Raw genomic sequence first — 11,599 nt, forward strand, 5'->3', positions numbered from 1 at the left:
TCCTCCCAAGATCAATCCCCTACCTTGCTTCCTAGACAGAAAAGCTCTACCAGAACCGCTACTTGGGTGCTTTAATGCTTCTCTTATGCCTATGGACCAGTATACGGTGCGCCTCGAGTTAATCATCGAGCTCGGAAGGCAACATCAAGACAACTGATCAAGAGAAATAAAGTTACTAACCCAGCAAAGCCATCATGTTCAGTGCCTTTCAGCACATTATTCACTGTTAAATAAACTTTGCAATACACCCAAACCAGAAAGATATTTGCCTCTCGTTAAATAAACGTGTCTGCATTGTGACAGGGGCATCGCATCCTAACGTCTGTCACATCATTCCTTGCTCCTCGGCCTTCCATCGAGCCCTCATCAAGGCATTGAGGCCAACCCTAGCCCAATACCTCGGCCTCCCTCAAGGCTATACCACTCACATGACGCTCGATTCCCTCATTGAACCTGGGTCATCTGATCACGTATGGAATATGACCTGTCTGAGCCCGATGCTGCATGACTGGTGGAGACGAGGCTATTTCGGTCTCAAGTTTCTGGGAGCAACTCTTCAGGACCACAGCAGCTTATCAACGGTCGAGCTACAACTCGTATGGATGCCACGATTCATACAGAGGCGACGTCAAGATGGAGCCTGCAAGCCCATCAGCCTCGTCGCACAACAGAATGAGAGAACAAAACTTTCCTCCAACCTGAAGCACTTCTATGGATAGCACACGCAGTCTTGTCACACGCCTAACTGCACTGCGTGCTCTAAAACGAACTGTGTTAATGCTCACAATGTCCATACCCACAGGCCAGTCGGGACTGGCTCAGTCTTCAAGGTTTCTCGACCTACAGCCGATGTTCCAAATTTTCAACGAGCGATTCAGATCCAGTAGGCGATTATCTACGCTACCGCCCTCTCTAGCCGTACCCAAGATATCGAGGCAGAGCAAACTCGGCGAACAGGCCTGGATGCGGCCGAGATTTGGGAATGGATGGAAAAGTCGGTTTGAAAGCCGGCCCTAAGGTCCAAAGAAGCAAATAAGACACCAGAACGTCAGGGCGCTATTTGTAGCCTCTTCGAAATATTATTGCTTTTCATAAATAAATCATACCGAGAATATCCTAAAGTGCTTTGGAAACATCATAAAATTAAGAAACATTAATTGATATCTTTGGGGTAGCATAAGCAGAAGCCCTAGCCAGGACGGTCTTTCACAGAGCCGAGCAGCATCTCGTAGTTATTTAGTTCGGTGGCATTATGATTAAGGCAGATGGAAACCGCTTCGATGGCTTCGAGGACCATGGACAAGTCGCCTTCCACCAAATATTCCTATTCGCACAGTTACCGCCACAGGTCGCCAAAAGAGCAACAAGTTGCTCGCACGTCACCACACGACCGGCCCAGGAGACTGAGAACATTCCTCTTAAGTCACACTTGAGAGAACTGTGTGCTATCATTGCCACCGCCCTCTCTTGCCGTGCCCAAGACATCAAGCTGCTCTTGGGCCGGAACCCTGGAACGAATGGCACAGCCAGCTGTGTGAGGTTGAGCACGTCGCTTCAGCTAAACTACCTGGATATTCTTAAGAACTCCTTATTACTTTATATTAATAGATACATTTAACACTTATCAAAGAGAAAACACAGGAGTCTAAGATGAAATGAATTCATATAGTGTCTCTTCTAATTATGTCTCTATTCCTTATGCGATGATGAAGGCCAGATGTGTTGCGCCAGACTCATAACAACCAGCCCTAGACCCGTCGCTCATCATAATGTCAAGACCTCCTGTCCTCGCTCATTTTCCACCAGGCACAATACTTGAAAGTGAATGTCGATCCGGCGGGACATAAATCTCCTTCACCTCGGCGCTCTGCCACAGCTGCGGCGAGTAATACACCAAAGGCAGATCCTCATACGCCAGATGCGCATTCACAGCCACAAACTCTTCAAACGTGGATGCTGACTTTCCAGCAGCAAGACAGAGTTGAACCTGCTGGACCCAGAACATGCTCTGCGTCGAGCCCATGCTTGAAGAGAGCTCCAGCGCCGTCCGCGCCGCGACCGTAGAGCTCTTTTCCTCAGAACGCTTGCTCAGTCGTTGATAAAGGAAGCGTAACAGGCTGGCATGGTTCGCAACGATGACTTCCTCTTCAGGTATGAGCTTTGCCTCATCAATAAGAACTGCAGCCCAAAAGTCAAGGTCCTCGCGCGGAGGTAGACCGGAAGGTTTGGTGAAGCGACGGCTAACGGCGTTGACCATCTGCGACCGGGCGAGGTCAATCTTTGCCTTGGAAGGCATGCCAAAGACGTTGGGAAGAGCTTTCTTGTCAGGGTTCACAAAGCTCATCCTCGCAGGAATGCCCTGCCAGACTGAAGACGAATAGTACTGGCGCCACTCGTCTCCAGTAATGTCGAAGAGAGCCTTGAAAGCCTCAAAAGTGAGAGTCGTGGCCGATCCCTCAAATCGAGTACCCTTTGACGCCTTGGATGTCTCAGTTTCCAAGGATCGTAAATAAGCGTGGACAATCTGAACCCAGAAATACGCCTGTGTCTCCGAGTATGGCGACACAGACGGATCGGAGGCACGAAGGCGAATGGTAGACGACTGCAAGGCCTCAAGGGCTTGCTTAACAACTCCTCCGCGCCTAAGCTTTGAGGTGAGCGTCTTTTGCACGACCGAGAATGCAAAACGTGGCAGTCTATCCACATCATTCCCAGGACGTCGAGTGTGCGGCTGTTCCTCCTCTACCTTGGCTTGAGTGGGGGTCGGAAGAGGTTGCAGATCCGGGAGATGCCAATTCTCTCGAGCTTCAGGCGTGAAAAGCAGATCCTTGGAGTAGTACGACCTCCAAAGACCAGAGTTCATAAGCCACGGCGCCGAGAGGACGATCTCTGCGTATTCACCTCTGTCCGGGAACTTGTCGCGTCCATTGTTGACTTGGTAGTTGACAGCCGCGATCTGAATCTGATGAAGCCAAAAGATCGTCATGGTTCTATTGACGTTAGAAGTAATTCACAGTCGGGTAAGGTACACGTACTTGTGCGCAGTGTTGCGGAATCGCTCTGGGTTTCCTTGCCTGAGACGATTGAGATGAGCCATAAACTCGTCGGCACACTCCAAAAGGCCGAATCCTCTAGCGAAGCAATCATGTAACACGAAGAAGCCAGCTCTCAGATGAGTGTAGTGATCCCACGAGTTCAGACTGCCATCCATGAATGACGTCCAGAAGCTCTCGGCGTCAACAGCATCGGCATTGGCCTTTCTTACGCGTTCAATGAGTTCCGTGTCGCTCGGTCCCTTCTCCAGTTCTGCTACTTGAGCCTTGGTGTCTGGTTGTGCGGGCTTCTTAATTTGCTGAATCGTCTGCCTAATCTCCTCCATAGCAGGATAAAGCTGCTCGCCAGACGTCGCGCACAAACCAGGATAATCCAAGATCCTGATGTCGTGGTTCCCAAGGTAAGGCGCAATCTCTCTTTCAATCTGGGCTCTTATACCTTTGACGATGGAATCCCTCTCGTCGGGCGGGAGGAGGTCTTGCTTGTTGAAGAGGATAAACATGTGTCGACAGCCTTGATCAGCCATCATAGCCAAGCCCATGCGGAGATACTCTAAAGAGAATTCGATCCTATCAGGATCTAGATCTCCACAGCTCTGGATAAAGATGAGGAAGCGATCTGGTTGCATGTAGTGCCTGATTAGAGGCCTGATCTTGTCGCATCCTGCAAGAGTCAGTACGCGATCTATACCAAGACAGGCAAATCTCACCTCCGACGTCCCAGAGGGTAATCTTGCCGCCATCTGGATATTCAAGGGTCTCTACATTGAAGCCGATGGTGGGAATTGTCGTGACTATCTCTCCCAGCTTCAGCTTGTAGAGCATGGTGGTCTTTCCAGACGCATCATTGCCAATGATGAGCCCGCTGTGTTCAGGGCCTCTGCCCAAGAGCCAACGAGCGATATCTAGCAGAGTCAGCGATGCCCAACTTCAACATCAATGTGTAACTTACGCATCTTGTCAGAATTGATCAATTATGAAGAAAGAAGGATTGTTGAGGACAAAGGCGAGTTGATATTAAAGTCGCTGCCTTCACAAAGTGGGGAGCTTAATGTCTCTCAAGACGTGGCTTCAAGAATCTGCCTTGTGGTCGACTATTCACGCGCCTAAGACGCCAGCCTGTCAGAATGGCTTGCAACTTCTGACACGAGTGTGGCTTTGACATTTTACTATTGATGCGAGGCTTGGCTATTTTTGTTTTTTTGTAGATTGAGCAGTAGAGATGTTGCTCTTGACCTCTGCGGCCATCGCAGATTGAGACAGCTATTGCAGGCATATCCAACGGCTCGCAAGCCATATCCTGCTATCTAGGCATCCTTGTATTTTGGGTATCTCAACTCCGTCCATCTAATCAACAGACCCAGCAAGCGCAACAGCACTAAACCTCAAATCACCACCCTCCCTCTCCAAAAACTTCAACGCTCCCAGGCTAAGTCCCTTGCTACTCAACACATCCTCATCCTCAAGAAGATCTCCCCTTCGGATCGGTCCCTTGCGTCGTCCGTCAAGCTCCCAGAGTCCGCCGTCAGAACCCTTAGCGAAGCAGACGTAGTGCAGCTCAACGTCATCTTCGGCCGGGGGAGCGGGCGTGTCGCCTTGGGAGGCGGCTTCTTTGTGGGCTGTTGCGAGGTCGGGGGTTTGTTCCAGGACGCGGGCGCGGCCGTCGGGGCCGAGGGGGATGCTCTTCTTGATGAGCGTGTCGAGCGTGGAACCCTCCTCTGCGACGCGTTAGACATGCACGCCTAGACAATCACATAGGAATAATCTTACCAATAAAGTTTCGCGCGTTTCCGTTGCTCACAGCGTGCAAGAGTCCCATAAGCCCACACGCATTCCGAATAGTCTGCGGCCACCAAAGCACCGGCTCCGCATCGCCCTTGCCGCGGTACTCGTCCACCAAGCTATCCTCGGCCATGCGGTGGCTCTCGTACGCGGCGCTCACGGGGAACACGAGCAGCAGAGCGAGCGCGGGGCGCGGGATGAAGGCCAGCAGGTCCGGGTCGGTGAGGGAGTAGACGTCGTGCATCCCGAGGGCCGGCGACACGCCGAGCTTGTGGATGAGCGTCGTCATGAGCTGGGGGTTCGCCTCGAGGGGGATAAAGGCCGGGCGGGCGTCGGAGGGGTTGGGGTCTGTTGTCGAGGACATGGTGGGCGGTTTGCGTATCCGTATGTGAAGCTATAGCGAGCTGTTGATGGATGATGAAGCTTGAATGTGCTGAGAACGAAGCTGAAACTTGGTGTTCTTGGCCCCCGCCAAACGCGGGGCATTCTTGTCTGCCATGACGTCGCCTACCGACTGCCTGCAGCGAGTGGCTCAGGGCTCAAGCGGGGGATCATCAAGATAAAACACGCCTCATTGTTTATATCTGCCCTTTTAAGGCGTGGCATTTTGCGAGCATTAACACTTGTAGTATCATAAGAGACGGTGTTATTGGAAAGGGTAGCATTGCAAAGGCTGTATTCCTCTTGGCATCATTCGATTCTGCGAAGCTGTAGGGTAATCTGTTCCAGCCTGTTCAACACCATCACTCACGTCCAACAACCACAGACTCAACCTCATTTCCTCCCCTTTTAGCTTCTCCAATCGCATCTCTCAAACCATCTTCCTCGACTCACACTTGTCACCCAAAGTTTCGCTAGTCCCTCCCTTTGATCTACAGCTGCCATGTCTAGCCCCAACCGCTCAGCTATCCACTAGCCCACAAACGGTTTCTTCCTTGGCCTCGGGGTCTTGCACAAAACCCGCAACACCGGTTCCACGGGCTGCACGTGCCTGGACGCGATCTCATCTCATCTTCCTTTCTTTAACGAGGGTCGCAATCTGGCCCCGACGCTTTCAGCCCTCCGGACGACCGCCGACGTCAATCATTTGGGAGGGTACCTCCACCCATGATTGAGATCGCTATTCACGATGCGACGTGCAGATCTTTTTTTGCTATCTATTCAAGACTGTGGTGCACTCGTGTGAAGAGTATCACGGTACTACACAGCACAAACAAAACATAAACACCGGGAGCCGGCATCAAGGGCAAAACAATGGACGGGCCGTTCCCGCGAGTTGATGACCAGCCTAGCTAGCTAGCTTTCTCGTAACGAGGTAACCATAGAGGAATCCGCCCTGGTCGGGACGGTAGCAGGCGATATTACCACCTCGCAAGCCAGGTTAGAATGACTCGGGTAGCTGCTTGTCGATTCCTCAATGTCTCAGAGACGAGTCTTTCTCGCTAATGGTGCTCACGTCTGCCACACTAACACACAGACGCAAATACCCTCCTGACAGACTTGAAGATGACAAAACCACAAAAACCACAGACACAGAACTCCTACCGTTCGTCCCAGGAGAGTGGCACGGATCCCCCCCCCCAATTTGGCATCAAGGTTGGATCCGCGCTAGACGGGAGAATCCCCATCACCATGTCCTCCACGTGGACTCGAGACATGACTCGCATGACTCGCTGGGGGTTTCAATACACCCCCTCGCTCGCCAAAGTGGGAGTCAAGTGTCAGGTAGCACGGCGCACGCGCACGTACCGGCGAACCAAGACCCCGGAGGCCGAGACCCGTTCGTTCGTCCCTGAGCGGAGCAGGCGTTTGAGCGTTCTAGAGACCAAAGCGAACAGTTTTGATGGCGTTAGACGTTTGAGGGGGATGGATCCAGACAACTGACGGCTTTCGATCAGCACCTGCAAAGCATACTCTGGCGTCCTTCAGGTCAAACTAGTCTCGTCCAAGCAGTCCAGTCGTCATCTCTGCTTCGTGGCACTTGAATAGTCCGGTCCTGTCTGAGCCCCTGGTCCCTGCGTCAGCTTTTCTTTCTTGGTTCCTAGGTTCCCTTTCAAGGGGCGGGTCTAGAGTTCAGGGGTACCACCCTCTTGACTGCAAGTCAAACGCCCCCTGTCAGTTGTCGAGTTTCTGTACCTACTGGTGGACTGTAGAAAGAGGGGAAAAGCGGTGGGTGGATAGATTGTCCTGAGACACAACTAGGCTGCCATGTCTCATTGAGGAATCCATCACCACAGAGGAATACTGTCGAATGGTATTTGCATGCATTTCATAGCCCATTCACAGGCTGCCACGGGCCAGGCTGTCAATTGTCAATCAACTGGGCTTGGCCGCTAGAGAGGGGGGAGAAAGCCCGCTACTGCACCTCATCCTTGAACGATTGAACATCGGATCCCTTCTCCCTATTTCCTAGCGGGTACCTGTCCATCCCATCCCATGGAGGTTTTGGGTCCCCCATCTCTTGGTCGGTCCGCACGGATCTTTTCCGGCTCGCGTCATGATTACCGCCGGGCTGGCCAGAGACAGACAGACATACGCCTCTCCTGTCACTGACTCTCCCTTTTTTGGCTTTGTCTTTCCAAGAGAACGTCGAGAATATGCATGTATCCGCTTCCGTGGATCAAGATCTCCAGCTAGACTGACCCTACCTACCGAGTCCAAGCCATCTTTTTTTTCCTTTTTCCTTTTCTTCTTCTAAGGCCCTGTTCCCCAATCAGCGCGTGGGCTGTCGAAACAGTTCGCCCCAGGTTTCTTCTACTCTTCCCTCCCTTGCTTTTACAAAAAGAACGGTCCAACACCCGTTTTTCCCTTTCGTAGCCTTTCATTCCATCATTTTTTACTTTCCCCTTGGGCGCCAGAATGCTCACGGTGGGTCCCCTGAGGCCTCTCCTTTAAACTGCTGCTGCTTCTCTCTCTGCGACCAGCAGATACTCATCTTGTCGAACGACATCATGGGCTTCTTTAGCTTCTTGACGCGCAAGACTTCCTCCGACAAGAATCAGAACCAGATCAAGGGTCAATCCTACAAATCGACAGTCGCATCAATACCACCCATCCAAGGTGAGTTTCTCTCAAAAGGATCAAGACGCCACTCTCACACCGGCCCCATGCAGGAACTTATCCGGTCGCTGGAAATGGACCCAACGTGCTGGACCAGCTGCAGCAGGCGGCAAGGAAGCGCAGCCAGGCTCAACTCTCTGTAATCGATCACGATATCGACCTTGACCCTGCCGCGCCTCCCCCAATGGTCCCGCGCTTCCGCAGCTTCTCCCCAGGACGTCCAACAACAGCTCCAAACCAAGCTCACGCCAACAGCCTATCCTCGCGTCCGAGGTCCGTCACCCGCAGCATCCGCAGTACAAACTCAGCCTGGAGCGTCCCCGAAAAGACACGCGCTGCCGTGCGCACAGTAGAAAGACCACCTCCTGTCCCTTCGATCCCCTCTCACCACCGCCGCGAGAGCTCCATCGACTCGTTCCAGGACGGCAGCCGGTTCGTCGACGTTCTAGACGCCCAGGGCGAGATCAGGCCGTCAAACTTTCGCTCGCGCGTCGCAGCCACCGGCGCCCGCGAGTACGGGGAAGACGTTGCCGAGCGCAACATTGGCGAGAACGGCCTGAACCTTAACAGCCCAGCCGTCAAGGCCTTTTACCGTCTTTCTAGTAGCGGGAGGTTGACGCTGCAGACCTCGGACAGCGGTGGACTGTCTGTTCACGATTATGATGGCTTTGACGACGACGATGATGATTGCGCTCCGCCGCCTAGCATTCCTCATCTTGATCTAGGGACGATTCGAGAATCTTCAAGGCCGACCAGTTCATCAACAGCATGGAGGTCATTTTCAGGTTCAATTGGCGGAGAAATGCTAAGATCCAGCAAATCGCAACGACGCCTAGATAAACGCCCCGAGACATCATCTCAAACAGCAGCGTCTCTAAAGAACCGGAGGAGATCATTCAACGCATTCGCATCTGCACCTGAACCGCACATATCTAAACCGCGACCTCTCAGCTTACATCCTTCATTATCAAATTTTAATTATTCGGCACCTCTGTCACCACCGCCGATGCCCAAGTCCCGTCCAAAGACGAGCGAAGGACGGAGTCGACAGCGAAGCATTGGGATGGTCGAGGTTGAGAGTCTGGTTGATGAAGCTTTCGATGCACCAGCACCCTGTCCGAGTAGGTCCTTTTGGTCAAATTATAGAATAAAGCTAACATGAAATAGCCATCCCTGTGCGATTCAAGCAGGCAGAGCATCCTTCATATTCTCGCCCCGATTCACATCTTTCACGCCAAGATCTCATCCTCCCTCGTCATGACCCTCCAATTCCTCGCCATGATCCTCTTGTCCCTCGTCATGATTCTTCTCACATCCGCCCCGACACGCATCACGGCCCATCAACTCTTTCTCTCTACCCCCGCAGCGACATTTCTCAACCCTCACGACCTTCTAGCTCTTCATCAATGGACAAACCACCCCGCAACCGCTCTATTGGCGGCGCCTCACTTCTCCGACACCAACGCCTCGACAACATCACCGAACACATTCCCGTTCGGACGTCATCTCTAACTCTCCAGTCTCAGCCATGCATCACACCGACCACCATGTCGTCCGGCTACTCGAGCAATCCCTTTCCGAGATCTCAGCACACCCCGAGCACATCCATTGACGCATCTCTTCCTCCATCAATCAAGATGAACCACGAGCGCGAACAGAGCGGCGGAATGACCAGCCTCGGAAACCAGAACAACTACTACAACGCCGCCGAAGATGACTTTTCCGCCGATACTCTGGTACCTTCACGTCGGGAACTGGAGCAGGATCTAAGTCACCCCATCAACGCAGGCGTAGAAGCCGAGTACTACATCTCGGATGCTAGCGAAGACTCTGTAGACTCATTCGTCGCCTGGAAGGAGAAGCGACGAGGAGAGGAAGGTCTATTATACAAGGAAGACTACGGCATCGCAGGAGGCGGTCTCCCCGGTTTATTCGAGCCTCTCCCGATTCCCAAGGCCCCAGCAGAACCACCAGCGCCCATCAAGCCACCAAAGACGCCAAAGAGCCCAAAACGCCCAACCACAAGAGGCACCACAAAGAGCAACAAGTCGACGCCGCGAAAGACACGACACCAACAACATCTCCGCCGTAGCCGCACGAGCACATTCTCCCCACCGCGCCGCGAGCCCCGCAACGGCTCATCCTCAGACGACGAAGGCTCCGACTCGTTCTGGGAGCGCGCGCGCGACATGCCCCACGGGCCGAGCTTCGTGTCCCTGGCCGACCTCGGCATCGACCTACGGCACCTGGGTCTCGACCAATACGGTCTCACCGAGGAGGACGACGCCAAGGTTGACATTCACACGGCAGTCAAGCTACGAAAGGAGATGCGCCGACGCAAGATGGAGACGCAGAGTCGACGACATACGAGGAGTTATGCTGACGAGGCGGATGCAGAGGATTAACGAGACATGAGGTATGGAACTTTTTTTTTTCTTTTTACAGCAAGATGATTTGGGAACATAAAGCTAGACGACTTGACGATTTCCGTCCCTTTTTAATTATTTTTCTTTGTATCATGGAATAGGCGCATGGATATGTACAGCACAACGAGCATCGCAGTCGAATAGGCATAGGGAGAGGACATCCAAAGCATCTAATGAATGGACAAGTAACATTCATAACATCCAACACGCACTCTTCTAATGACAAACCACCACATCAAACCTGGATCCTTGAAACTAAATCTACAGCACGGACCTTGATCTCCGCCTCACTTTCCGATTCAGCTCCGCCATCGAGATGACCCAAAAAAGCAAACAATGCGCTGCCAGCTGAAAATCTTTGCTTCCAAGAGTCTAGATCAGTAGATGACGAACGCCCCCGGGCGGCTCAGCCCCAGCCACGCGAAGATGTTGAAACAAATCGTTGAGCTCGGTTGGAGATGAGGCTAAAAATATCTAAAGAGATCGTGAGGACGCACTCCTTCTACATCGCGCTTAGATAGGTGTTATCTGGGGCTGGCTGAAGAGACATCTCGGTTGGCAAGGGTCATGTTGATCATAGTGGCAATTCGGTATTTCTTCATCTACCGGAGATCCCTGGCCCATCAATCTCCCCCGGTTCGCCTGATCAAGATTGCCCTCTTCGTCCCGTTCAACATCTCTCTCCGGCCTCCCCGGTATCTCCACCCAGCTGAAGCTCTCAGCTCAAGCTTATTAATCTCGCTCTTTAGAATTAGCTATCTAACTCTCCATCTTGACTACTTCTAAGTACAATGCCTGAAGAACATCACCACTTTATGCATCAAAGCCTAATGACGCGAAGACTTCAAAAGCAAAACAAGTGCACCTTCCCACAATGCCAACCCCATGACATCATCCCGCAACCGTGCACGTGCCCGACCCCAAAAAAGGCAACCTAAACCCCTAAGCCTTTCACCTAACGCCTCAACACCAACAATAACATCACCAAACCAATACACCAAAAAATGTGCAAAATAACAAAAAAAGGAATCCCTTTTCAGGCTTATTTCCTCGTCACGTGCCCTGTAGCGGAATCGAACCGCTGATCTTCGCATTACGAGTGCGACGCCTTACCATTTGGCCAACAGGGCTAGTGGTTGCTTGGATGACCGAGGGGCTTGGGCAAAGGTGTTATGAGGGCTGGCTGTAGGGCTCTGACGCGAGGTTTGTGCAACACGACAGGGAATATTGGCCAAGAGAGTGAAAGTGAACACTGTATTCGCTTCTATAGTGACATGG

The 11,599-nt window shown here is 52.3% G+C and overlaps 3 protein-coding genes and 1 non-coding gene across 4 annotated transcripts; 1 reads left to right on the forward strand and 3 right to left on the reverse strand.

Moving 5' to 3' along the window:
• Positions 1 to 1,792: 1,792 nt before the first annotated feature.
• On the reverse strand, positions 1,793 to 4,009 carry LRP88_03632 (ADP-ribosylation factor family-domain-containing protein; the record flags this gene model as incomplete). The annotated part of the gene is made up of 4 exons (XM_083240246.1): positions 1,793 to 2,990; positions 3,153 to 3,689; positions 3,745 to 3,958; positions 4,006 to 4,009. 4 exons carry the CDS (start codon positions 4,007 to 4,009, stop codon positions 1,793 to 1,795), a joined length of 1,953 nt encoding a protein of 650 aa, XP_083103536.1.
• A 391-nt stretch (positions 4,010 to 4,400) lies between these two features.
• LRP88_03633 (ubiquitin carboxyl-terminal hydrolase) lies at positions 4,401 to 5,199 on the reverse strand (the record flags this gene model as incomplete). The annotated part of the gene is made up of 2 exons (XM_083240247.1): positions 4,401 to 4,771; positions 4,824 to 5,199. 2 exons carry the CDS (start codon positions 5,197 to 5,199, stop codon positions 4,401 to 4,403), a joined length of 747 nt encoding a protein of 248 aa, XP_083103537.1.
• A 2,587-nt stretch (positions 5,200 to 7,786) lies between these two features.
• LRP88_03634 (uncharacterized protein) lies at positions 7,787 to 10,300 on the forward strand (the record flags this gene model as incomplete). Its single annotated transcript, XM_083240248.1, has 3 exons — positions 7,787 to 7,895; positions 7,949 to 9,010; positions 9,063 to 10,300. 3 exons carry the CDS (start codon positions 7,787 to 7,789, stop codon positions 10,298 to 10,300), a joined length of 2,409 nt encoding a protein of 802 aa, XP_083103538.1.
• A 1,079-nt stretch (positions 10,301 to 11,379) lies between these two features.
• On the reverse strand, positions 11,380 to 11,451 carry LRP88_03635. The gene has a single exon. It is a non-coding gene; the product is annotated as a tRNA-Thr (tRNA).
• Positions 11,452 to 11,599: the final 148 nt, after the last annotated feature.

This window comes from Fusarium phalaenopsidis, assembly GCF_050370095.1.
Source record: "Fusarium phalaenopsidis strain FUZ10S chromosome Unknown contig_32288, whole genome shotgun sequence".
NCBI classification, from domain to species: Eukaryota; Fungi; Ascomycota; class Sordariomycetes; order Hypocreales; family Nectriaceae; genus Fusarium; species Fusarium phalaenopsidis.